At 44.9% G+C, this 27,451-nt stretch overlaps 1 protein-coding gene across 9 annotated transcripts in view; it reads left to right on the top strand.

The window, feature by feature from the left end:
• The window catches only part of PDE4D (phosphodiesterase 4D), a 645,912-nt gene that overhangs the window by 521,393 nt on the left and 97,068 nt on the right, over nt 1–27,451 (top strand). For 8 of the 9 annotated variants that reach the window (XM_079995470.1, XM_079995472.1, XM_079995474.1 and 5 more), the window contains 4 exons: nt 11,142–11,333; nt 15,971–16,007; nt 17,836–17,909; nt 18,860–18,909. In XM_079995470.1, coding sequence (XP_079851596.1) covers nt 11,142–11,333; nt 15,971–16,007; nt 17,836–17,909; nt 18,860–18,909 — 353 coding nt within the window. Of the gene's footprint in view, nt 1–11,141; nt 11,334–15,687; nt 15,857–15,970; nt 16,008–17,835; nt 17,910–18,859; nt 18,910–27,451 lie in introns of those variants that run through there. The other variant, XM_079995479.1, reaches the window with a different exon arrangement.

A 27,451-nucleotide genomic window follows, 5' to 3' on the forward strand; every position in this document is an offset into this window, starting at 1 on the left:
TACAACCATCCACGTTGGCAGCCATCCCTGCCGCCTGGGGGAGCCAGTTCCATGGTTTGACTGTGTACAGTGGTACCTCGGGTTACAGACACTTCAGGTTACAGACTCCGCTAACCCAGAAATAGTACCTCGGGTTAAGAACTTTGCTTCAGGATGAGAACAGAAATCACATGGCGGCAGCAGGAGGCCCCATTAGCTAAAATGGTACCTCAGGTTAAGAACAGTTTCAGGTTAAGAACGGACCTCCAGAACAAATTAAGTTCTTAACCTGAGGTACCTCTGTACTGCGTGAAGAAGTGCTTTAAAATAATAATAAATAAAATCTGTCCTGAATCTCCCAACATTCAGCTTCCTTAGATGTCTACAGATTCTAGAGTTGTAAGAGAGGGAGAAAAGCTTTTCCCTGTCTACTTTCTCCATGCCATGGATATTTTTAATAAACTTCTGCCACAGCACCTCTTCCTCGCCTTTTCTCCAAGCTCTGTTGTTGTTTAGTCATTTAGTTGTGTCCGACTCTTCGTGACCCTATGACCAGAGCATGCCAGGCACTCCTGTCTTCCACTGCCTCCTGCAGTTTTGTTAAACACATTTTAGTAGCTTCGAGAACACTGTCCAACCATCTTGTCCTGTCGTCCCCTTCTCCTTGTGCCCTCCATCTTTCCCAAGAGAGAATTCAAAATAAGCTTGTGTGATGAGTCATGCTCTTCCACCCCCTTAAATGTGCGTTTTATTCAATTGTTTTTATCAAAGTTTTGTCAACTGGCGTGGTTTGTTTTCATTTATTTTAAAGAAACAGATTTTTAAAATCAGCAATAATGCAGCCTGAGAACTAGAACTTAGGAAATAACTGTTTTAGCGCATGGCTCCAAGCACTTTAAAGGGAGCCATACCCTTGAAAATGCACCTCAAGAAACTGTCAAGGACTGTCACTGGGCACCAATCTATAAACAAACACTCAGAGGCAAGAGAGAGAGAAATAATAATAATAATAAAAGGCAACCCCAGCGTTTGGCAGGCAAGAAGAGTCCTGCTACATCAGATCAAAGTGGGGGGGGGGCAGTTATACATCGCCAAAAAAGAAAAAACCAGCCTGCATAGGGTGATGCCTTTTAAAGAAGTAATAATAATAATAATAATAATAATAATAATAATAATAATATAATAATAATAATAATAATAATAATAATAATGCTGTGATTTAAATACAAATTCAGCACCTCTCACCATAGCGGGGGAGACTACAGGCAATTTGTCTTCTTCCTCAGTCTGCTGGCCAGGTGCTGCTAACTGTAGACAGGCAATTTCAAGGTTCCTGCTGCGCTCTCTCTCTCTCTCTCTCTCTCTCTCTCTCTCTCTCTCTCATGGTTTCTTATCTTTCAAAACAGACTTGGAGTGGGCAACCTTCAAATAGAGGACATCTTCAAATAGCAGACAGGCCTTGAAAATAGAGGGTGATTCTCTGTAGAGTAGGGCACGTTGCCACCTTAGACCAAAGGCCTGTCTGGTGCCACATGCTCTTCTCTCAGTGTCAAACTAGATGCCGATGGGAAACCCACAAGTCGGAATTGAGTGCAATTGCTGGAGTTTGCTGCTGTGATTCTTTCCTTTGCTGGTGGCCTCATTAAAAGGCCACTTTCAGAAGCATCATGCAGCATTCTCTTAGGAATCTTTCTGGCATCTGTAAGGAATCTAAAATCACAATTTTGTGTCTCTGTTGCTCAATGGCTCTTAAGCCATTTATTTTGGCAAGATGGGGAATTAAGAGAATTGCAGCACTAAGCTCTGTTTTATCTCATCTTCCGTTCTTTGGGGACTGGCTCTTGGAACGCTGCAGCGCTTGCTACTTAGATGTAGCTCAGCAAATTGAATGCTTGTTGTTCATTTGCTTTGGTGATGAGTCTTTCGTTTTGGTAATATGCTTTTGGCGTTTGTGCCTCGCAGCTGAAGACATCGTATGTGTAAGAGGTATAGGTTGGTTGCTTGAGAGCAATCATTCTCTCATTCACTGGCAGAATCTGAGAGTGGGCGGTCCTTAAACCTTCCAGCAGAGTAGTTTCTTGACGCCCAGGCTACGCCTCCCCTCTCGGCGCAGAAGCCTACTGCGCAAGGAAGGCGTGGGTAACAGGGGACCTCTCTCCTCCCCACTTTGCTCAGGCAAGGTGTCTGGCACCCTTTTGCCTCCTCTGAGCCCTGCATCTCCTCTCCACTAGAGGTGTGGCTACTCTCCTCTGCTGAGGAGGTGCTGCTTCCCACAATCTTTGGGGGCTCTCTGTAATCCATCCGGCTTTTCCCCTCTCGCCCCTGAGCCGATGGCAGTTCCCTGACAGTATGCATAGGTTGCTCATGCAAATTGCAGTCATTTTATTAAGTTTTCAGTTCTGCACATGCTTACAAATCACGGTAGCATAGGAAGCTGTCTTATACTGAGCTGGAGCAATGGTCCACCTAGCTCAATGTTTATTATGCTGAATCACGGCACCAGTTCTCCAGGGTTGTGGATGGGGCATCCTATACATAGGATAAGCCCTGCTGAACACAGTGGGACTTAGTTTCAGGTAGATATGCATCGGATTACAATGGGAAAGAGGTGCTTTCCCCTCTGCCCTTGCTCCTGATCTTTGTGCCTTGAGAGGAAAGAGGAAACATACGATGGGCCTGTGCATGTGACTGGGAACACTAGTTGAGCCAGGGTTTCCAGTCAAATATGCAGAGACCCTTTTTGCATCTAGAGCTGTATGTGAATAGACTCCATTTTCATATCCCAGTCAGTGTGTGAAAGTAGACGGGCAGCACAAGAAGGCACATGCAGGATGAAGGTGGGGCCAAAGGGTAAGATCTATTATCCCTTTACCTGTTCACTGAAGATAGGGATGAGGGCATGGGAAGTAGGCTAAAGTGGCGTCTTTCTCATCTCCTGCAGTTGCCTTGACCCAAGTCCTTACTGCTTCTCTCACCTACTGACAAAGGAAAATATAATCAAAGTAAATTGTGGGTTAAAGTGGAACTTCTAAAGTTGAGAGTACAGTGGTACCTTGGTAGTCAAACAGCTTAGTTGTCAAACAAATTGGCTCCTGGACGTTGCAATCCCGGAAGTGAGTGTTCCGGTTTGTGAATGTTCCTTGGAAGCTGAACGTCCTCCACAGCTTCTGATTGGCTGCAGGAAGCTCCTGCAGCCAATCGGAAGCCGTTCCTTGGTTTTTGAACCATTCTGGGAGTCAAACTGATTCAATTCGAGAACCAAGGTACCACTGTTATATTCTTTCGGGATCAGAAACATCCAGTTTTAAATTGGAGCCACACAGGATATTGCCGATTCCAAGAAACAACTTGTGGTGGTTCCTACCTTCCTAGATTTGTTGATAAGTGAGCCCCACCACCTAAGTAAAAGTGAAAGTAAGAAATTACAGGAATTGTCTGGCAGATCTGTCCAGTTCCATCACCAGTCTGCCACATGCCCCTGCTAACAAGCAAGAAGTGACCATCCCTTAACTGCTGTTGCTCACATTAAAAATAATTAGAAAAAATCTTGAATGACAGTTCTATTAAAAGCTGTTAGTCATGACAGTTAAATAGAAACTTTGTATTTAGAGGCAACCGCTTAATGGCATATTAAGGTGGGTCACCTTTTCACTGTTGAGGGCTGCATTTCCTCATAATTGGTGGTAAGGTTACACATACTGGCACTTTCTTCCACCCCCTTTTCTCGTCACCCCCTTATACTGAGGCAGACTATTGGTTCATCTAGCTCAGTATTGTCCTCAGTGATTGGCAGAGACTCTCCAGGATTTCAGACTGGGAACATTCCCAGCCATACCTGGAGATGCCAAGTATTGAACCAGGAAACTTCTGCACTCAAAGCAGATGCTCTGTGACTGAACTACACCCCTTTCCTTAACCAAAGCCTAATGAGAACCTGTATATTTAGTTTGAAATGAAATAGAGATGTCTTAAAACCCCAAACCTATCTAAGCTACAGGTCGTCACTTTATGTTGTATGGAAAAGGGATTCATTTGTTAACTGGATTCCTTCTAGCAATGATGCGAGTAGGGGAAAAACTCTACCTGCATTGCCAATCATCATTTCATAAACCATTGTCATTATGTTGGAGCAGGAAAAGGCACACAGTCAAATGGGTACCCAGTTTATTGGAAGTAGGTTCAGGACTGACAAAGGAAATACTTCTTCACAAAGGGAAATACGATGGAGAGGATTGTGGAGGATGTGGTATTAACACAGGGAAATGTCATATTCACCACAACATATGGTGATAACCACAATCCTAGCTCTAGCTCTGAAAAAGCTGCAGAAGGACAGTCAAAATGATCAAGAGATTAGCACTCCTTCCTTTGAAGAAAGGTTAGAGCATTTAAGGCTTTTTTTCTTTTTGCAAAAATAAATAACATGACATTGTCATATCCCCAATTAGTAATTCCCATCAGTATAACTAAACACCTTAACCTTTTCTTCTTTTGAAAGGTGTGAAATTAGTCACAACTGTACACTCTATATCAGGAATAAGGAATATTTTTGGCCCAGCAGGCCAGATCTTTTATCACCCCACAACACCCCAGCCCACCCCTGCAGGCTCGCTTTGACTGATGGGTGAATCTTCTGATGCCACAATGACATCAAATGAATGATTGACACCTGTTTCTCCCGAATGCCTTACAACCAGCTGTTTGTTGGGCATTTGAGAAGTGCTTATCAAAGTGCTTTGTGAGTCCTGGGCTTGGCAGTCGTGGAACACAGGGCTTACAAAGCACTTCATGCAGCACTTTCAAAACATCCAATAAACAGCTGGATGTCAGGTGCTTTGGAAACCCTGTGCAAGGGATTGGCAGTGCCTGCAAAGCCGCTTTTGGCCAAGCCCCACCCTTACCTTCCCCACACCTGATGGAGGTCAGGTGGGTGTGACTTGGCTGAAATCCAAGTCACAGGACAAATGGGGACACCTGGCAGGGTGAATCTGGCTCCCCACAAGATGTCACCATTCCAGAGACTTGAAATCTTGCTTCTTATTCTTTGCTGAGCGAAGACCCACAAGCACAACTCTCACTCCCTGAGTGAGAAAAGTATGCTTTCTTTGCTGTGAAAATATTATGAGGGACTGAAATTGTTTCTGTCTTTTCAGTGGGCAAATTTGATTGAGGGATCTCTGGGGGAAGCAATATTTGTGCATGCAAATGCCATATGGAAAAACAAAACTTTTTTTCCAACTTATATATTTGTAGTTGCATTCCTGTTATAGAAATTGCATTGCAGTTCTAAATGTTTGTGACAGTAATCTAGATAAACTGTTTATGAATCCAAACCAGTTTTCATACTTACTGGCCTTGTTCATATGCCGTGCAAAATCATGGCTTAGCAAGTCATGCAACAGCAGAAAGGAGCCACCATGAGCTTTGAGTTTGTGTGCTCCATCATTTCTTCTCCTCCTCTCACATGGCCAAGAGGAGGACTTCAGCTACATCTCTCCCCGTTTCCTTGGATCTCAGTTTGTTGTGTCATCAGGGCCAGTTTATTGCAAACTATGGTCAGTTTCTAAACAAGGCAACTTCAGACCATGGGATGCAGAGCTGGCCTTTAAACTCGCCAGAGTGAGTGTGCAAAAGTATGGTTCCTGCTCGCTGGACCAGGAAAGGATTTTTATCCTCTAGGATAAGGCTTCTTTGCAAGTTTATGACCGCGCAGGGAGAATAACTGATTTATGTTCAGGCAGGTAAAGCTGAAGCCTTTTAGGAATCGACAGAGGGTGTTCAAAATCACCCAGTGTTTTTCGTTTGCTTAGGAGAGGTGCAAGCTTGAATTAATTAATCCATGCAATTAATCAATTAAAGCATTGCTAGGTGATTAAACCTAGCTAGGGATGCAGGTGGCGCTGTGGGTTAAAGCCTCAGCGCCTAGGGCTTACTGATCGAAAGGTCGGCGATTCGAATCCCTGCGGCGGGGTGCGCTCCCGTCGTTTGGTCCCAGCGCCTGCCAACCTAGCAGTTCGAAAGCACCCTCGGGTGCAAGTAGATAAATAGGGACCGCTTACTAGCGGGAAGGTAAACGGCGTTTCCGTGTGCGGCTCTGGCTCTGGCTCTGGCTCTGGCCAGAGCAGCGATGTCACGCTGGCCACGTGACCCGGAAGTGTCTCCGGACAGCGCTGGCCCCTGGCCTCTTAAGTGAGATGGGCGCACAACCCCAGAGTCTGTCAAGACTGGCCCGTACGGGCAGGGGTACCTTTACCTTTACCTTTAGGTGATTAAAATCCCCTGCGATCAGTGGAATAATGCACACTCAACTCTGCGGCTGGAGACATGATGGACTGCCCTAGTTTTAAATGTACGGGAAGGCCTTAACTCAGCATTATTCATACTTTTCATACAAAAGGTCTAAGGTTCAATAGTTTATCATCTCCAGGGAGATCCCTTGTTTGAAATCTTGGAGAGCTACTGCCAAACTGTATGTAGTTAGATGGAGCCATGGTCTTATTCGGCCTGGGAAAGTTGAGGGCAGGGCATGCCTCCATGTCATGGAAATGGTGCAACCTTTGCATAAACAAATGCAGATGGTTTGGATTTTAGTGAAAGCTTGTCTCAAACCATTCTGAAACCAAACAAAAATGACTTGCAGGACAAGGCATCGGACTTCCCATACCCCAACCCATATAAAAAAGAGACCAATAAGACCTGGTTTGGGGTAAAAACAGGCCACAACTTTATTGAATACAGATGAAAAAGATTTGGCTTGGCCGTGGGGCAATCAAAATACTTCCGGCCCACCCACCGAAAGTGACGTGTGGTCAATCCAGGTGGGGGTTCCTAAGACGTACATCAAATAGGTCAACCCCGCAGGGACTGCTGTCTGGGGGAGTGCCTTCGGCCCTGGCCCCCCCGGGCACACGGACATGGCCACTCCCCCCAGATTCCTTTAAGGGGATACCCCAGCATTTGGAGGGGCAGGTGGGGACTACACCCTCCCCTCCGTCCAAAACAAGGGATTTCCCCAATGCCCAACCAGTTGTGACGAATTGCTGTGAGACAGGCAAAACCACCAGGTAAGAGCCAGTTATCCCAGTGGGCAAATTCTTACCTGACCCCGTAAAGAACAGCAACCACCATAGCCACAGCAAAGTCATTGACTTATCAGCATAAACCATGGGTGGGTGGAATGCGGAAACCCAGCGCAGGAACAAACAGGCTGTGCCCCAGGTGTGGGCTGCTTAAATGGGCAAGGGGTGGATCCGAGGGAAGACCACTGTCGGCTCCATCGGCTCTGCCCCCTGGCATAGCCCACATCCCATCCTGCATCTCCATTCACCAATGCAGGGTGCAGGTTAGGATCCAGCTCCTGATAGGCGACGGGGGCTTATGCCCCCACCGCCTATCAGGAAAGGCAGTGCCGTTTGAATTCCACCATCGGGTCCTCAGTGAAGCCTCTTCCGTCCAGCAATGCCACCGCACCAAGAGAGGTGAGCGGACTTCTGTCACTCAATAAACCGACCATTTAACCAACCATTTGGCCGGACTCACCAGCCATTTAATGGATATTGTAGTACTTTCCAAGGCATCAGCCAAAATTCCACAAATACGGCTTTCTAAATATCCTCTAAATTGGTGAAAATTGTACAGAAAATTGTACAGAATGCAGCTATTCACTGGTCAGAGAAAACATCTCAGTTGGAAGCACACTGGAAAATAAGAAGATGCTTTGTACTGCATCATATCATTAAGCTATCTAGCTCTGTATTGTCTACTAGCAGTAGCTTTTTAGGGTTTCAAATTGGGGCTGTTCCCAGCCCCACCTGGAGGCACCAGGGATTGAAACTTCTTTCCACAAACCAGTTATTTTACCGCTGAGCTGGAGCTGCCACATGTGAGTATGCTTTCTCACATATTATGGTAACAAGCATTCCAATATCTTACCAGCCCAGGCCTTATTCAGCAACTGACAAATGGGGTCAGGCATTTAAATCTCAATAAACTGAGAAGTTCTATAGAAATGCTCATTACCTGGCAAGATTTCTTGACCGCATCTGCCCTCCTTGTCACTCTGTGGTATTGCTTTGTTCATAGGTCCTAGAAAACAATGTTTTACAAGATGTACTCATCAGGGCTCTGCATCAATTGGGTGCTTCTCATACATGCATTTGTTTTATCGCAGCATCCACATGACGGTGCCAGTGTCAAAATACTAGCCTGTATCCCCGCTCCCCTTTTAATCCAGATTTATTCCTTCTGAAGAATTAAAAAGTAGTCCCATTTGCCAACAACCTGCTTGCAATATCTGAATGGCCCTTTTACAGTATTAAGCCCCCGTCTGGAAGCAAACCGTATTAAATCAAAATCCGAATGTATCTGCCAGAAGCTAGTTTCCTTGTTTTAGACTCCCATCTAGTGTCCATAGTTTTATACTGCAACAGAAACACCTGGATTACTGGCAAATTGCAGGTGTTCCATGTTGTAGCTTTGTGAAACAAGTGTGTTCATGTCTCAGATTATAAATTGACAACTTTGCAAGTTTTCCTCCACAAGGGTTTACTCTTTCCATGGAAAATTTCATAAGCTAAAGCAAAACAAAACCCTGAATCAATTGCCAGTGACACATTTGGTACCTCGGGTTAAGAACTTAATTCATTCTAGAGGTCCGTTCTTAACCTGAAATGGTTCTTAACCTGAGGTGTGCTTTTGCTAATGGAGCCTCCTGCTGCCGCTGCACCACTGACACACAATTTCCATTCTTATCTGGGGGCAACGTTCTTAACAACCACTTCCTGGTTAGCGGAGTTTGTAACCCGAAGCGTCTCTAACCCGAGGTACCACTGTATTAAGCTCACATGAATAGCAGTTTCCCATTTGTTTGGTTTTTAACCTTATTGATAAGATTGGGGGGCATGTAGTTTTAGTTCTGCATTACTTTTAAGCCTGAGCAAAAAATATTATTTGGTGAAATTCCAGGAAAAAAAGAAGCTGTAGCTCAGCCCTCAAGAATGCTTGCATCTTTTCATGCATTACTATAGCAATGCAGGTGTGGGGAGCTATTTCTCTGGAGTGGGTTCTCTTGCGGTTTGATTGATGCAAATAGTGTGATTGCAACACTCTGAAGAGAGATGGGCGGAGGAAGCTGAGGCCACCTGGCTGGGTGTCATTTTGCATGGATTGGGCCTTAACTGAAAACAAATTACTGTACCTACATAGTACATGGAAGTGTATTTGCTGCAGTTGTCAGTACATAGTATTGATAAGTTTAAAATGTGCTTAGATTGCTCTCCTGTTTCAGCAGCATAGTAAACATCCAAGGCTTACTGTAGCAGCCCTGAGTCAAGTGCATCTAGTGCCCTCTTGTGGGCACAAGGACTCCAATGCGCACATGCATTTTCTACCTCCAATAAGTTCCTTGCTCCTTTCTGTGGATGTGGGCAGCTCTCTGCATGCCTTCCTTTGCACAGGAGTAAGAGGCCGCAGCTCAGCAGTCTCAACTTCCTTGTAGAAAGTTGCAGGTCCAACCTCCTGGGATGAAGATTTTGCATCTTCCGTAAAAGGGATTATGGGGCAGATGACAAAAGCACTTGTCAGGAGGCTGAAGAAGAAAACTGACTGCCGTCAGTATTGACCCTGACACTTCCCATTTCCTGCTGCCTGAGTCCACGGCAGAAGAGTTGAGGGAGCCAGCTGTGAAACCTCTGGCCTGAGGAGGAGGAGACCCTGCTCCCTCTGAACTGTGCTTAAGTCGGGCAGCAGTGGCTCCTTGAAGTGCCAGCAAGACTAGAACAAATACTGCTGTGCTTTAGGAAATATGGTTCATTCACCTATTTACACTTTCGGTCTGCATGGAGGGAGTCCAGATCTTACGGCAGTGGTCACCAACCTAAGGCCCAGGGGCTGAATGCGGCCCAATCGTCTTCTCAATCCAGCCCACGGATGGTCCAGGAATTAGTGTGTTTTTACATGAGTAGAATGGGTCCTTATATTTAAAATGCATCTCTGGGTTATTTGTGGGGCCTACCTGGTGTTTTTCCATGAGCAGAATGTGTGCTTTTATTTAAAATACATATCTGGGTTATTTGTGGGGCATAGGAATTCATTCATTTCCCCCCCAAAAAATATAGTCCAACCCACCACATGGTCTGAGGGACAGTGGACCGGCCCACAGCTGAAAATGTTGCTGACCCCTGTCTTACGGCATACACATTTGCAGAGGCAACCTTCAGGCCTCTTCCCTCAAAGATGGACCTCAGCTCTTTCTCCCATTCTTCTTCCTCCCAGAAAACCCCTTTCTCCCAAATCCACAGTCTCCGTTCACACCTGGGAGCAAGTGGAGAAGTTCCTTTGTACTGTTAATGGCCTCTGTTGTACTCTTTATAGCCATAGCTGGACCAGGTTGGTTTGCATAAGCCAGCCCAGGAATTTCCTAAGTTCCCACTCAGGCACAGTTCTGCGCTTAAATCCATATCCCAATCGGTCAAAACCCTGGCATTTCTTAATTTCTAGGGTTTACCCCCAAATATGTAACAATGTCATTGGCTGGATTCCTGCCTTACAGAGGGTTGGAATAGATGACCCCCTTGGGCCCTTCCAACTCTACAGCTCTATGATTCTATTCTAGTTTTCTATGCTAGTTTAGAACATCCTTCTTGGGGTGGCATAGCATGCCATCCTGGGAGCCCCCCTTTGCAGTCTGGAGTGGTAACAGTCCCTCCACTGGCTTCCCCTATCATCAACAGTTGGGGAAAAACTAAGTCTCCATTTCTGCACTGCTGTGATTTCAGCATATTTGTCTGCAGGAAGTACAACTGACAATAAGGGACACTTTATCAAATACAAGGTTTCCAGTGCTGCCAGCACGTTAGAGGTGCAATTTGCCATGGCATCTTGCTGAGCTAAAGTAAATAAAAATGCTTTCTTCCCATTTGCGAGTTGCACAAAAGGCAGTTGTTGTTATAGCGGTGCCTCCCTTTTGTTTTATAATTTCTTGTTATCAAGATTTCTAATGTGCTTAGGGACACTGGCCATTAATTGGATGACCAGCTGTGGTTTGGTCCAGGAGGAAGAGATTTCCAAGTAGCAGAAGAGTTCCTTGGTAGTAGCTTTTTTCATGTGTGTGGCTCAAAGATCTGTTAGCTCTGTGGTGTTGAACTTCTCTTCCTTTCTTGCAGTTTCGACGTCGACAATGGCACCTCATCGGGACGGAGTCCCTTGGATCCCATGACAAGCCCCGGATCAGGGCTCATTCTCCAGGCTAACTTTGTTCACAGTCAACGGAGGGAATCCTTCCTCTACCGGTCCGATAGCGACTATGACCTCTCTCCAAAGTCTATGTCCAGGAACTCCTCCATCGCCAGTGATATGTAAGTATTTGACGCTGTGTCTGAAAGGTCTTTCAAATTCACATGGCGTAAGCTTTCGTGGTCTAGAATCTGCTTCATCAGGTGCAAGAAACTCCATCCTTCGTTATCAGGCTTATCTAGGAATCGATAAAAGGTTGAAAACAGTGGAATCAAGTCAAGGTGCAGGATGTGAAAATACAATTTATTGGTTAAATGTATGCAAAATGAGCAGCGACAGGACAATCAGCCTAGCATAACTAAGCTGATTGACACCTGTAGTGGATTGGGAAGACATTGTCTTTACACAATAAAATTAAAAAGGATTTAGACTAAACATTAGGAAGAGCTTCTATGATGTAGCAGCTGCTTTTCAGGGGAAGAGACAGATTTTGAAGATGATGGGCTCTCCTTCATTAGTTTTTAAGCAGATGCCATATGGCCACCTTATCCTATAAAGGGATGCTGGGGGGGTGTCCCTTGCATTGGCAAGGGGTTAGATGACATACGAAGAACCTTCCAATTCTGTTATTCTACCCTAAGGACGTGCAAAGTGTGTAGGTTCTGTATGTGCAATCTGGGATGCTGCTTATTCATTGGAACACACAAAACTGAAGCATAAACTCAGTATGGTCTGTATATCGACTGTCAGCGGCTCCTGCCAATTTCAGACAGGTTGTTTACTAGCCTTCTCATGGAGGGGGTTAACTCATAGACTCATAGGGTTAGGAGGGGTTCCTGAGGATCATCTAGTCCAGCCCCCTGCAATGCAGGAATACGCAACTTTCTCTTACGGGGTTGGACTTGCAACCTTGGCATTGTCAGCATCATGCTCTAAGCAACTGAGCTATCCACTTTCTGCATTCAAGGCAGGTGCTTTGCCACCGCAGGGTCCAAATTCAAGGGAATCTCCTTGCTTGTGCAAAGCCTGTGCACACACATATCATATGCCAGTGGGCTTCTTTGCAGATCATGCCAAACACACAAAGCCAAGGGCTAGTGGGTGTGATCCCACATTATGTTTACGTGTGCTCAGGGGGAAACGGAACAATGCAGCTGTGCTGATTATTATTTATTAGCTTTGTATACCATCTTTCTCCCATAGATCTCAGGGTGGTTCACAGCGTTCAAAGGCAAGATAAAAGCACAAAATACATAATAAAAAGCCCGTAACCACCCCCTCCCATGAACACATTTAAAATATATATAGTATGTTAGTTTACAGACTTGAGCATGGTGGATATGCTTTTTAATCTGACCTTTTGAAAACATAGCAAATGAATATTTGTGATATGTATGTGTGGTATGTATATCTATCAATCTTTTTAGAGCAGATATTGAATGGGCATCTATCACGGATGCTTTAGTTGTGATTCCTGCATTGCCGGGGGTTGGACTAGATGACCCTTAGGGTCCCTTCCAGCTCTACAATTCTATGGCTATGCACTCCTGCAGAGCCACTGATATAGATATTATATATATATAACCAGCCATCAACACACAAACAGTGAAATCCCCCAGGCGGCTGATACATTGGGTATACAATATTCAATAATATACATATTCAGTAAACTACATATTCAATAACATTCAATAATAACATATTCAAATCAACCATATGTACATTTCTATATACCTTAACACTCCTCCTTCCACGAGGTTTATTTAACTTTTAACATTTTAATTGCCCCAAATTGTTCAAACCTACTCAAATAATTCAATATCTTCTCAAACCAATCCTCCTCTTTTTCACTGACCTTAAACCCTTTCATTCTATGTAGCCAGTGATACAGATTTAACCCCACCCTCCCACCCATCAGCGGACATCACAAGGGATGTCTGCTAATGGCTGGGGGACCATTGGTTTGGGGGAACTGACCTGGCAGGCCAAACTGAATCCCCTGGCAGGCCAAGATTGGCGTGCAGGCTAGAGATTCCCCACCCCTGGTGTAGCTGCTTCCTTTTTTAAAAATAAAGAAAATGATTTGGAGATTTGATGGTGGATCTAGTCTTACCACCACTTGACAGCAGTGACTCCCTGCAGGAGACTGACGAGTGCTGCCCGATTCCCAAGATCAGAGGCAGGCAGGGAGTAGATTGGGATCTGTCAGAAGATGGCTGGATGATTTGCAGGGCAACAGCAAAGGTATCTCTTTACCTATGAGTGTCACTACACTTGGCACTCGCACTTCTCATATAGCTAATTCAGTAGAGCATGAGGTTCCCAATCTCAAGGTCGTGGATTCAAGTGCTACATTGGGCAAAAGATTCCTGCATTGCAGGGAGATGGACTACATGTAGATGACTCTCATGGTGCTTTCCAACTCTACAATTCTCTGACTGGCGACTGTTCCCTAACCAGTGGGCTGGATTAGTCCTACAGACTGATAGTTGCTGCCCTCTCAAATTGAGAGCAGTTAACATGGATTTAATGGACTCTTGGGCTTAATAATAATAATAATAATAATAATAATAATAATAATAATAATTTATTATTTATATCCCGCCCATCTGGCTGGGCCTTCCCAGCCACTCTGGGCGGCTTCCATAAAAACCAAAATTACAGTAAAATATCACAGATTAAAAACTTCCCTGAACAGGGCTGCCTTAAGATGTCTTCTGAATGTCAGGTAGTTGTTTATCGCTTTGACATCTGCTGGAAGGGCGTTCCACAGGGCGGGCGCCACTACCGAGAAGGCCCTCTGCCTGGTTCCCTGTAGCTTTGCTTCTCGCAATGAGGGAACCGCCAGAAGGCCCTCGGCGCTGGACCTCAGCGTCCGGGCAGAACGATGGGGGTGGAGACGCTCCTTCAGGTATACTGGACCGAGGCCGTTTAGGGCTTTAAAGGTCAGCACCAACACTTTGAATTGTGCTCGGAAACATACTGGGAGCCAATGTAGGTCCTTAAATCTCAGCTGATTTGTCATGTCTCTAATAGCCAGTTTGAATGTATGTTTCATAAGACCATTTAAATATTGTATTGCTTCTTCATTGGTGCCAGACTTCCTCTAGCTTGGTGTGGTGATTATAGTGTTAGGGCAATTCATGTGAACGTGTTTGTGCCTGCTTAAGAGACAGCGAGGTAGTTCTGGTTTTCTTGTCTTTGTTAGAGGTTTTGATTTTGTTTAGATGTTGAGAGTCTGCCATGTTGGGTCATTTTCCCCTTTCAGCCCACCCTAGGGTCTCACTTGACTTTACAGAGTCTGGTTTTACATCCTCCTACTTTGAGCACGGAATTATTATGTGGCTTCAAGAAGTCTGTAAAATGGAAAGGAGGTTGACCTATCTCACAGTCTTGCTGTGAGCAGAAACAAGAAGAAAGGTCTGATTTGCTCGTTAAAAGAGCTATTCACATGTCTGCCTCGTTCTCATGATAGAACCAGAGTTTAGTTGTTGCTCCAATGATCCTCTATAGCGTTGAATCTTCTGGGGATGTCTTGCAGAGGCTTGCAGAGCAGGTAACGGGGAAAAACAGGACATCAGTGTAAACCACAACAGCACCATCCTAGGATTGTGTATCAGAAGTTAAGTAGAATCATGTCTTTCATCCTAGATAGCACAAGCAACAGTTCAATTTGTGTTCCTTTACGAGGGTTCTCCTCCCTCGCAGTCAGAGATGGAGCCATAGGCTGCAATCTTGTAGTTGGTTACGTCTGGAATTAGCTCTTCACGGAATTGCCACCTTTATCTCTGTTTGGAATCTACCCAAGGCATGTTTTGGCAGGTCTTATTCATATTCAATTATGGGTTGCTGGAGTTTGTGAGAATGTGTTGGAAAGCTTGGCCTGAATGTTTCCCTCTTCGAGAGCATTTCCATTTAAAAAATAAATAAATAATGAGTGATTTTTCTATATTATGTAATGTCTCCAGTTGACGTCCTTCTTAGGTTGGCCAATGACCCTAGTAACTTAAGAGGAAAAGACTCATATGTAACCCATGTGCCAACTTTTGTGTTACTCTGCAGTTTTATTTATATGAGAGTGATAAATACTTTGGGCTTGACGGAAGGTGTTTTCCCCCCCGCAAGAGTCTGGGTGACCTCCTTGCTTCCCCCTCCCCCCTCCGGCTAAGAGACGTCACCCTGATAACTTTACTCCTATGTCACAGTGTGATGTGGGTATGGTTGCTCCAGCAACAGCACACTCTCTGTAACACTGAGGGCATGTGAGTCAGTTGAAAAGTTTTACTGGGTTTTTATTAGCCTATGAAACACTTCCCTGTCATCTGCAGTTACTAGCTTGTCCGAACCTCGCAAATGGTTATCCGTTCGTTAACACTTAATGCGAATCACTTTTGGTGTTCCAGTGGGCTGGCCTCTCCAATGAAAAGTAACTGTGGGCGCTACCAGCTGCCAGGGCATGCCTAGCTTGTTTTTTTGGGATGCAGGATTTCCATGAGTTTAAAGGAACACAACCCTGAGCACTCAATCTTTGCTCACTTATCTGTTCTCTACAGCTGTGTGCAAGTCTTAAAAAAGCCACACTGGAGTCATAGGTGCTTGTCCACCCCAAAGTTACTTCAGATAGCGCAGCTGGAATGAATCCACGGTGAGAAAGTAGTTGAGGACAAGATGAATAAAGAATCATGTATCATTTTGAACCTGATGGAGGGGAGCAAAGCCACCTGATACTGATTACTTTGCTGTTTGTTTTATTTTTCAGACATGGAGATGACTTGATTGTGACACCGTTTGCTCAGGTAGGCTCCACATACCATGATGTAGCCATATATGAAAGGATCAAACAGGGGAAACTGTTTTCAGGCTTGGAATGAGCTACAGCTTTTGTTATTATTACTATGATGTTCCAAAAATAACATTCTGAAATGGAACCACTTCCATGGCTAACTTGTATTGCTTAGAGGTGCTTAGAAAGAAATCTGATGGTGTCTACCATCTAAATTTTATTTACAGTGATACCTTGGTTTATGAACTTAATCCGTTCCGGAAATCTGTTCTTAAACCAAAGCCATTCTTAAACAAAGCGCGTTTTCCCAAATGAGGCCTCCTGCCACCGGTACCCTTCCACCATTCGGATTCCGTTCGTAGACCGAGGTAAAGTTCACTAACTGGAACACTACTTCCGGTTTTGCAGAGTTCTTATACCGAATAGTTCGCAAACGGGGATGTTCTTAAACCAAGGTACCACTGTATTTGTTTGCTACATTTGTACCCCACTTTTCCTCTAAGTGGTAGAAATGATTCTGCCTCAGATTTTATCCTCACAATAACGCTAAACCAGACTTTCTCAACCTCGGCCCTCCAGATGTTTTGAGACTACAATTCCCATCATCCCTGACCCCTGGTCCTGCTAGCTAGGGATCATGGGAGTTGTAGGCCAAAAACATCTGGAGGGCCGAGGTTGAGGAAGCCTGCACTAAACTGAGGCTGCATACACACTATACATTTGAAGCACACACCCCTCCCCAGAAAGGGGTCCTGGGAAATGTGATTTGTTAAGGGTGCTGGGAACTGTGGCTCTGTGAGGTGCAAACTACAGTTCCCATGATCCTTTGGAGGGGGATACGCTTTAAGCGCATGGTGTGTCCCCAGCCTGAGAGTTCGGAACCGGCCCAAGATCACTCAGTGAGTTCATGGCTGTGTGGGGATTTGAAGCCAGCTCTCTCTAGTCCTAATCTGACATGCTAGTTGTTATATTAAACTGGTTCTCTAAGGAGCTGCATAGGCTCACACAAAGAAAATGCAATAACCCCGTGGAAGGGTGGGTAGGTGGGAGTTTACTTAAAAAAGAAACTTCTTTTCTTTGAACATCAGACTGCCATGCTGTTCAGTGAACTGATTTTGAAGCATGGTGAGCCCTGATGGTGCAAAGCACCTCTTAATGAGGGTCTGAAGCAAGGGCACACTGTTTGCCATCTCTGCCCCAACACAGGTGATCCGCAGTGCCACACCAGCAGTTTGTGAATGTGCAAGGTACTAGTGCATTTGAGATTCTATGCCCCAAACTGTTGCCATTTTAGATGACTAGATCTAAACTATTCCGTCAACTATTCCAGTCCAGGTACTTAAAGGTGTGCTTCCAATGTTTGTGCATGCGCACACACACACGCACCTGTTTGGTGCCAGCAAATCAGGGTGATGTGGATTTATTTGATAACAACTTTATATGAATGTCAAGTGTGAGAGGATCATATTGTGCAGTTGTTAACTGCTGGGATAATTCTGGTGCAAATGGCACTGGACATCAGTAGACCATTCTTTTCAAAGCTCTGTAATTTCAGAGAAACAAAGAGTGTTTTATACAGAATTTTTGTCTTCTTTGAACAAGGCTGCTTTTTAAACAAATAATGGCTTCTTTTGTGAGAAGGAAAGCGACAAAATGATTGTTCTTGCATTTCAAAAGCTTCATTGTGAAGTAACGGTCAAAGGCTTCAGACACCAAAATAATCCTGGAAAGTTTTAAGAGATTGTTTAGAAAGCCTTCGGCTTGTTGACCAATGGAGCTGAGAGAGATGGGTAGCACACCTGGTGAAACTGAGAATGAAGCATCCACTTTATTTGCTACAGGTGCTGGCCAGCTTACGTACTGTACGGAATAATTTTGCTGCATTAACCAACCTGCCGGATCGAGCACCTAGCAAGTAAGTGTGGCCTTTTTCTCCTTCCTAACGTTTTGAGTTAATGCTCCCTTCATTTTTGCTTTATTGCTTTTTCCACAAATAATAAACCTAATACAAAATACAATAAGCAACAACCATAGCAGCTAGTCTGTCATTTCTTGGGGGAAAAGCATAACAGCAGCTTGAAGTTAGAACCACTATATAGAACAAGTTTATAATGCACATTTAAGTCTAGTCCAGTAAGTCCCTGCAGATGTTTCTGGAGGTCTGAGGAGGTGGTCTCAATTGATCACCCTGTCATATGGAAGATGAATGGATGTCGAGTGTTGTAATAGGATAAAGGACTCCTCTTGCCTTTGGCTGCCCTGACAGGTCAATTTCTGGGCCAGAGCAACGGACCACACCTGAGCATATTGTGAATCTGTTGACAGGCCTGCTGCAGAATGCCACCATTTAGCAATTTCTGAATGAGCATTTACCAGCAGAAATGTCAACATCTCCCTTCGTTTTGTGTCATTACTCCGTTCTACCATGTACACTAGCCTTCCTCCACCTGGTGTCCTTCAGCTGTTCAGACTACAACTCCCATGAGTCTCAGCCAGCATGGCTGTGCTCTGATGTCCACTGATACATAACAGCATAGAGAAAGGTCACTGCAGTGAGCTGGGCTGTACACATGATGAGCCAGCTGCTAGTTCTAGGTTTGGAATGGCTTCTGGCCAAATGCATGTCCTGCGCTGTCCATGCTAACCTTTTCCCACCGAGTCCAAAATTGCAAGTGGCATCAAATGCATGGCCACAGATGAAATTGCAACCACATGTTCAATTCTCCCATTCCCTTCCTGATGCCTGTGGCAGCTTAATTCTGTGCTGATGTCATGATCCTTACCCCCCTCCCCCAAAAATCACCAGTGACACTGATAAAAATGGTTTTATGCTGAGGACTTACATTTCCCCCTCTTTTCTATCAGACGGTCACCCATGTGTAACCAACCATCCATCAACAAAGCGACCATAACAGGTAAGACAACTTAATGTGGCTTGATTTGGTCACACCTTTTTGATGAGATTGTATTGTTTTATAATTCAGTTTTACTAGCAAACCAGAGGTTAAACTAGTCCCTTTCCAGCCCTGGGAGGAGTGTGGGGAGCGTTTACACGACACACCTACACACTGCAGCCGGCACACTAACATGTCGCGACACACGGTTTGGAAAGCTCTGGGCCACACCTTTCTATAGTCTGGATGATGCATAGTTGGTTTGTAAAATACTTGTGGACGTGTGTTAACTGAGCACAATGCCTTGGAGTGGTGCTGCATTGAGGCATTGTGGGAAATTAGCATGATGGGCAACTCGCAGCTGTTATTCCCAGTATGCCTTCTGGTCGGGGCAATAATTTCAGTGGGATTGAACATGACAGGGAGCCCACCTTGCTGAAACTAAGCCAGAGTTGGGCCTGTTTAATGCCTGGATGGGACACCACCTGGAAAACTCTTTGTTCTCTGCCTGTATTTTCACTGAGAAATGAAAACTGGGGTATAAATATTGCAAACAAGGAATGCAGAGCTCCAGACCTGCTAATGTATAGCTGGGCCTGCTGCCTACAGACATGATGTAAAAGGCCATGGAATGTTTATCAGCCAATGCCTGGTTGCAGAAACGTTTTCACCTGGTGCTTAAAGACATGTTATGAAGGTGGCAGGCAGGCCTCCCTGGGGAGAGCATTCCACGAACAGGGAGCCACCGCAGAAAAGGCCCCTTCCGTGCTGCCACCCTCCGGACCTCTCATGGGGGAGGCAACTGAAGAAGGCTCTCTGATAATGACCAGAAGGTTGCTTGCACATCCGTGGGTGGAGGTGTGGTTATGCGGTTCCTCCAGCAGTCCAGCCCAGAGCACAAGCCTGGGGAGGGAGGGGGTGCCAGCTACTTAATCACAAGAAGTATGTATGTGCAAGTTCTGTTCACCTTTGGAGCTACTGTAAGCACATGCTTAAGGTAAAGGTAAAGGTACCCCTGCCCGTACGGGCCAGTCTTGACAGACTCTGGGGTTGTGCGCCCATCTCACTTAAGAGGCCAGGGGCCAGCGCTGTCCGGAGACACTTCCGGGTCACGTGGCCAGCGTGACATCGCTGCTCTGGCGAGCCAGAGCCGCACACGGAAACGCCGTTTACCTTCCCGCTGGTAAGCGGTCCCTATTTATCTACTTGCACCCGGAGGTGCTTTCGAACTGCTAGGTTGGCAGGCGCTGGGACCGAGCAGCGGGAGCGCACCCCGCCGCAGGGATTCGAACCGCCGACCTTTCAATCGGCAAGTCCTAGGCGCTGAGGCTTTAACCCACAGCGCCACCTGCGTCCCACAAGCACATGCTTAGTCCATGAAGAACTAGAAACTACCAGCCATTTGCCCTCCTTGTGCTTGGGACTCGGCTTTTGAAAACTGCATCGGTTACATGAAGTCATGATGATGGTGATAATCCTCCAACATTCATGGCAGATTGTCGCCCCCATTGTTTTCAGTAGTTGAGACTTCAACTTCTGTTTCAATATGTTACCTTTGCCTCATTTCACCTTCCATGGAATAGAATAGCAATGTTTGTGTGAGAGAGGGGTCGCCCCTTTACACGCTCGTGGGAGCGAATTAAGTGTTTGCCAGCCTCATGCCCAAACTACATGCGACACCATTCACACCATTAGGGATGGCCTGAGTGGAGGGTAAGGCTGACTGGATATGCACCACATCCATGGGCAGAGGCAATATGCTTCTGAGCACCAGTTGCTGGAAAACAACCAGTGGGGAGACGACTCTTGTGCTTAGGTCCTGCAGGCTGGCTTCCCATCGGTTTTTGGTTGGCCACTATGTGAAGAGGACGCTGGACTGAATGGGCCAACAACCTGATCCAACACAATCTCCTTATGTGGCTTTAAAAAGTAGATTCTTACTGTGGGTGGCTGTACCAGTCCGAATCAGGACCTGGTGAGACAGGTAGGATGCCTTAACCCTTGGCCACCACCCAATGCTCTTTCTGTGATTGAGGCATCAATTTCTGCAATTTACTTTTTAAAAGCCCTTTGCTGCCATCACTAATTGTGCGAACAGCATCTCATCTAGCTTGGCCCTCAGTTACTGGAAAAGCCCATCTTTGAAAATGCTATTGTTGCTAAATCAGTGTAGAAATGCCTTGGTACTTGTCACAGACAGGAACTCTCAGGTTTATGGTTGTGATTAACTTTTTAAAGGATGCCCTCGTCTGCGCTTACCACTTAATATTATGCATGATTAAAATTCTGGTCTAGATGAGTCCACAAAGGCGGGTTAATACAGGTGAAGCTACATTTTAGCTTCTTGTCAAACCCCTGAGTTAAAAGATAATTCAGCACCTTCATAATTTACAGAGCAGTGTGAACTGGTGGATGGGGGTGCGCCCAGCTCACCTCATCACCATTGCCTCAAGAAGAATATTGCAGAGCTGGGAAAGGTTCAGAAAAGGGCAACCCCAATGATTAAGTGGATGGGGCAACTCCCCTATGAGGAAAGATTGCAACATTTTGGAGCTTTTGAGTTTAGAGGAAAGGCATGTAAGAGGAGATGTGATAGAGGGGTATATACCTAGTGTGAGAAAGCTCTACCTGGAGATGCCAGGGCTTGAACCAGGAGCCCTCTCCATGCAAGGCGAGTTCTCCACCACTGTGCTGTGGCCCTTTTCCATAACACTAGTGTGGCAGAATGGTTAGAATGTTGGACCAGGACTTTGGAGAGCAAGGTTTGAATGCCGCTCAGTCATAGAGCTCACTGGGTGACCTTGGGGCAGTCACCATCACTTAGCCTGACCTACCTCAAAGGGTTCCTATGAAGATTAAATGGGGAGGAGGAGACCACCTTGAGATCCTTGGAAGATAAAGGTGGTATAGAAATGTAAGCAACAACAACAACAACAGTAGTAAAGCCAAATGTTTGAAGATTCAGGACAAACTAATGAAAGTACTTCTTCACACCATCAAATATGCTGCTGGGAGAAGTAGCGATGGCCACCAGCTTACATGGTTTTTAAAGAGGATAAGGCAAATTCACGGAGGAGGTGGCTATCAGTAGCTACTGGTCACGATGGCTATGCTCTGCCTGCACAGTCAGAGGCAGTAATGCTTCTGAAGACCAAATGCTGGGCATCACAGGTAGACCGAGTGCTGTTGTGCTTTTCTTAGGCATCTGGCCAGCGACTGTGAGAATAGGATGTTGGCCTGGATGGGTTGTTGACCTGATCCAGAAGGCTTATCTAATGTTCTCAGCTTCTGTGCCATTCCTGTAACAGCTGTACGCAGCAAAAATCACATACCGCATGCAGTTATTTTGTTTTGCATTTATTGCATGTATCAGTATGAATTGATCTTATGCTTGGCTAGTCTGGAACCACTCATAGTTTATAGTATGGTTGGTATTAATACCTTTCCTACAGCTGTAGCCAATGCTTTTTTCTGGGGGGATGCAGGGGGACGCATGCCCCTAAACATTTTGTGAATCTTTGTCCATTTGTCCATTTACTGTATTTATTTTCCCCGATTTGAACTATAAAATGGTGATTTTCTTGAGTCAAAATGAGAGTACCCCTAAACATTTTTTTTTTAGGGAAAAAAAGCACTGGTTGTAGCTAAGGGTAAGAACCAAACAGCCCCTGAAGGTTTATTGTAGCCCTTTAAATTAGATACCAGCCTGACATTTTCTCTTTGTTTTAATTCCTTGGAGTCCTCAGCAACTTAAAAGATTTGTGTCCATGAGCAATAAGTGGTTTTTATTGCTGCATTGCAACTGCATCGCAAACTTTTGGAAAAACTCTTTAAAAGGGGAGGCAGTAAGGGACTTAGTACCGATTTTCCTCTGGAAGAATCACGCAGGCCTCTGTAATGCCTTCCTTCTCTTCTGTCAGAAAACCTACCAGTTTTACCAGGCCTAGACTTCAAATTAACGGGTGTGCTTTGGTGCCTGAATGGTTTGGCTTCAGCATGCTGAAGGAAATGCGAAGCCAACCCAAAGCTGTGAGATGTACCAGAGGTTTGGCTCAGAGGGTCCTTTGCCTGAACTGGTGGGCCCATCCCTAGTCATAATGCTGCATTTGATGTTATAGGTGTTACCATAACAACAGACTGAGTGGCACAAGCATAGAATCTCTCCTCGGGGCACATAAAACCCTGGTAGTTGTGGCAATGCACATTATGTGAGGGCAGAGCGCCAAGGAAGGCAGAAGGGATGGTGCGGGCTTCCCTCCCCTTCCTACACCAATTTAGAAATTTGGCGCCAGCTTTCCTCCTCACAGATTATTGCCAGAGGTGTTTGAAGTGCCGTCTTTTGCTGCTAGTAAGTTTCCCTGCTATTGCTCTATCTCTGCAGGCCAAGGAACCAGGATAGAGAAACAGCTTTACAGGTGAGGTCTCCGTTTGTCTGAGGCCAGAAGGGCAAAAATTAAGAGCAATGCCGGCCAGGGCCAGGAAAGACAAGAGAGGAATAAAGAAAGTCTGGAGCCCTTCATTAGGGAGCCCAGAATAGTGAAACACCTCATGGAACCTGGTAGTATCTCCAGCTAGTATCTGAATTTTGCCTGAGTGTTTTCCATTGGATGTGTGTGCAGAATTGTTACAGAAAAGCTGTAGGCTAAACAAGGCAAAATATTGGGAGATCCATGACTGATTTGTTTATTTTTAGTTCAAATCGGCTGTGGTGGGAGAGGGCTTAGTGCAGGGGAGCTGTACTAAACCCTTTCCCCTGAGGGCTTCTCCCGATCTAAATTGCTGCCCTGAAGCTTCTATTTCCACTGCAGTCTACCCCGCTGGTGTGCCCAATCGGGGTACAATCGGGGTACACTCGGGGCATGCCCCAATCGGGGCATTCTCAATCGGGGGGGGGGGTATCCCATTCCTTCCGATCCATGACCACCCCCACTTGCTGACCCCATTTCCCTCTTGTTTGTACTGGTGGTAACTGCAGGCTGTGAATAGCACCTGCCTATTCCACCACGCACAACATGCCCCAGCTGTGTATCTTCTTTAAAATCTTACTGACTTGTCTTCTTTGCTCTCCAGCCAAAAAGGTGTTTCCCCCTTCCAGTGAGTCATAGTTTAGGTTCACCGAAGCGTGCTTATTAAATAAAGCCTTCGGTGGATAATACACGTTGGGCACAGTCCAGCCAGAGTTAAGCACTTTTAAGCCTCATTTGTTCTCAATGGTAGAAATTTAAACACTTGGTTTAACTCTCCCTCCAGACCAATGGGATTCTGATGCTTGACTTTGACTGGATCAGGCCCATGATTTGCACTGAAGCAATAAAACAAAATGCTAAGGCTTAAAGAGGCTTCATTAAAGTTTCTTTTTTGTTGGCATTTTCCCAACTGCACTGTGACTTATTGGGTATTTTCTGTGCTCAGCTCCAAGTGCTGATTTTGACCTATAAATTCTTAGGTGGCTCAGGACCCCACTATCTCAATAATAATAATAACAATAATGACCATTTCCCCCACATGGACCAGCTCAGACTCTGTGATCTTCATCAGATGCCCTTTTCTATGTGCCTCACCTGAGGGAGGTGCTAGGGGTGGATTCAGTTTGTCTCTAATAATAATAATTGTTAGTCCACTATTTTTATTATTTCAAGGCTGTGTAGGCTGTGTTCTTTGCCATCGGGATGGTGCCTAAATGTGGCGTATATCCAGGGAAAATGCCATTCAAATCACTTTTAAAAAATTAAAACATACATCAAAACAAAATGCAGCTTGCCTAAAACCTAGCCAAAGAAAAGATGAAAAAACATGTGCAGCAGCCAGAAAACAAGCATAAAACATTTTTGGGAAAAAGTTGCACTTTGACTAAGCACCGAAAATCCAGCAGATGAATAGCCAGGCATGTTCTTCTTGGCAGAGTATTGCACTGTGTAGCCCTGTGCTCTTACAGGACGGACTTCTGTACAAAACAGGGCATGGGGCATCACTCCCCACATAGATATAATGGAGCAGGAAGGAGAGGTCCCTAAGGTGCACAGACCCCAGTCAGTATTGATTAATTTAAGCCCCAAGCGATGGCATTGAGCTTGACGGTACCAAGCAACTGAAGCCATCACTTGTGAGTTAAATTCAAGACAAATGACCCCCCCCCCCAATACATTTTAATGTGTTCATCAGCTTATCCGTACCTGGATATCTGGGCTATCAAGGCGGTTTCTTGTGAAGGGTTCCCTGATCCATTAATTCATACTGTTGCTCTCCACCGCGATCTCTGAGCAGTGTGAGATTCCAGGGGTTGCAGGTACTTGCCTAGGGTTCGTGTTTCCTTTGGAATGAGGGAGAGCAGAGATATTTGGTTTATTTACACATATATGCAACCTGAGCCGACAATGGAGGGGCTCACAGCATTAGCACCCCAAGAGGGTCTTGCTTTTCCCATAGCCACAGCCTTGAATTCAAACAGAAATCAAGCATCGCTCTCGCTCGCTCTGGCTTGTGGGCCTGCTGCTTCCAGCTTCTAGCCCCCCAAACTCCTAACAATACAATCATTTTGGCAATGCTGTAAAAGGTGTGTCTTTTTTAAAACATGCATTTAAGCTCTAATGATCAGTGGCTATTATTTCTGTATCTCATTCAATTCCCACCTTACAATTTTGTATGCACACTAAGTAAGATTTCACCCCTTGCCATCTGATGACAGGGGCTCAAGTCCACAAAAGCTTACGCCATAATACATTTGTTAGTCTTTAAGGTTCCATTGTCTCTCAAGTCTGATGGATGCCAACCAACCTTTAAGGTGCCACAATACTCTTTGTTGTGATTAAAATCAAAAATGGACTGCAGCCCAAAGCATTCTCCAAAGTTAACATGCAGTCACTGTGTGCCTCTTCCATGGCCAAAGATTATCAGTTTAAAGGCTAGGGGAGTGAAATCGCACCACCATTTTCACTTAGGGCCCTCCCAATGAAACCAGCTTCTCCCAGTCGAAAGCAGCTCTGTGGTGTTCTCTTCTGGCTGGGATACTTCCACCACCTCAGACCTCAGTTCAGCAGAAGTAGGAAGAGAGGTTGTAGTTGCGCATAATACTGCCCAGAATAATTGGGAAGGGTGAACGCTGAAAATGGCAAGAACTGCCCTTCCTGCCTCTCCTCTGTCTTCTGTCTTTTTATAAAAATACATTTTTTAACCTTTGTGGTCATGCCAAAAGTCTTGAAAATATGTGCCTGTGCTCAGACCGCAGAGGGCAAACAAAAGTAATGAACAGTTTATTATTATGCCAAAATCTCAGAGGTCTAAGTCATTCTTGTACTTCAGATTTTCATCAACTGACACAGGTCAGTTTGTTCACAGTCATCTCTTCCTATTTTTGCCCTCTCTTTATTCTCTCTTTTTTCAAATTTATTAATTTTCCAAATTATTACAAATCAAACCAAATTACTTTAATGGTATTTCTAAAAATCAGGTTTCCCATTCATGTTGCAAACAAATGCCCTCTCTTTATTCTCTTCCCAGTTGTTAAAACTTGGACTTTAAACTCTTCAGGACTGCCACTGTCCTGTTCTTTATTTCTCTGGCAAATGTAATAATAATAATAATAATAATAATAATAATAATAGGTGGCTTACAACAGAATATTAAAAACACGATAAAATGCCAAACATTAAAAACTTCCCTAAACAGGGCTGCCTTCAGATGTCTTCTAAAAGTCAGATAGTTTTTTATTTCCTTGACATCTGGTGGGAGGGCATTCCACAGGGCAGGTGCCACTACCAAGAAAGCCCTCTGCCTGGTTCCCTGCAGCCTCACTTCTCGCAGCGAGGGAACCGCCAGAAGGCCATCAGAGCTAGAGCTGCTAATGTAGCTGTTTGACTTCACCCCTGGAGGAGCACTCCTTTGTCTCTTGAGAGAGATGGATGCCAACAGTATGGCTGCAGTAGAAATTGATTACTTGAGTAAAAGAAGGGCACTTTCTTTTTGCCTTCTCCACTTACATGGCAAATAGTAAAATACACTTAAAATCCATGAGAGGGCAGCAGAGAGTAGAAGATGCCTTTCTTGTAGCACTTACAGCTGCTAATTCTGAATTTCTGCAGTTTACTGTGCCTTGACAATAGAAAACTGGAGAGGTTTAGTAGCCCAACATGATTTTAAACAAAGCAGTACTTGTAGGTTCTCCCTCCTCAGTGCCCATCTCCATGTATTTTAAATACAGAAAATAAAACTGCTTTGCAAAATGCATAAGAGCTATCCCACAACCTAAGAATCCTAGGCCCCACTGAAAATTTACTCTCTAAATATCCACACCATCTCTTTCCTGCTGGATAGGCAACTTTTGTGAAATCCAGTTCTGGAGAGGAGCAGCTGAAGAGGGTGACTTTTCACACACCATCATAGGTGTAACAGTTATTATGCTTTGAGACCAAGCCATGCATATGTTATTGTTGATTTAAATTCCGAAGTGCTATCATTAATTTTATTTATTATTTCACAAGGCTTATATTCTGCTTAACTGTAAGAAAACCTCAGAGCACTTTACAAAAAGAATAAAGAATAAAACAATACAATTATTGTTTAAAAC

Source organism: Podarcis cretensis (assembly GCF_951804945.1).
Source record: "Podarcis cretensis genome assembly, chromosome: 11".
NCBI lineage: Eukaryota > Metazoa > Chordata > Lepidosauria > Squamata > Lacertidae > Podarcis > Podarcis cretensis.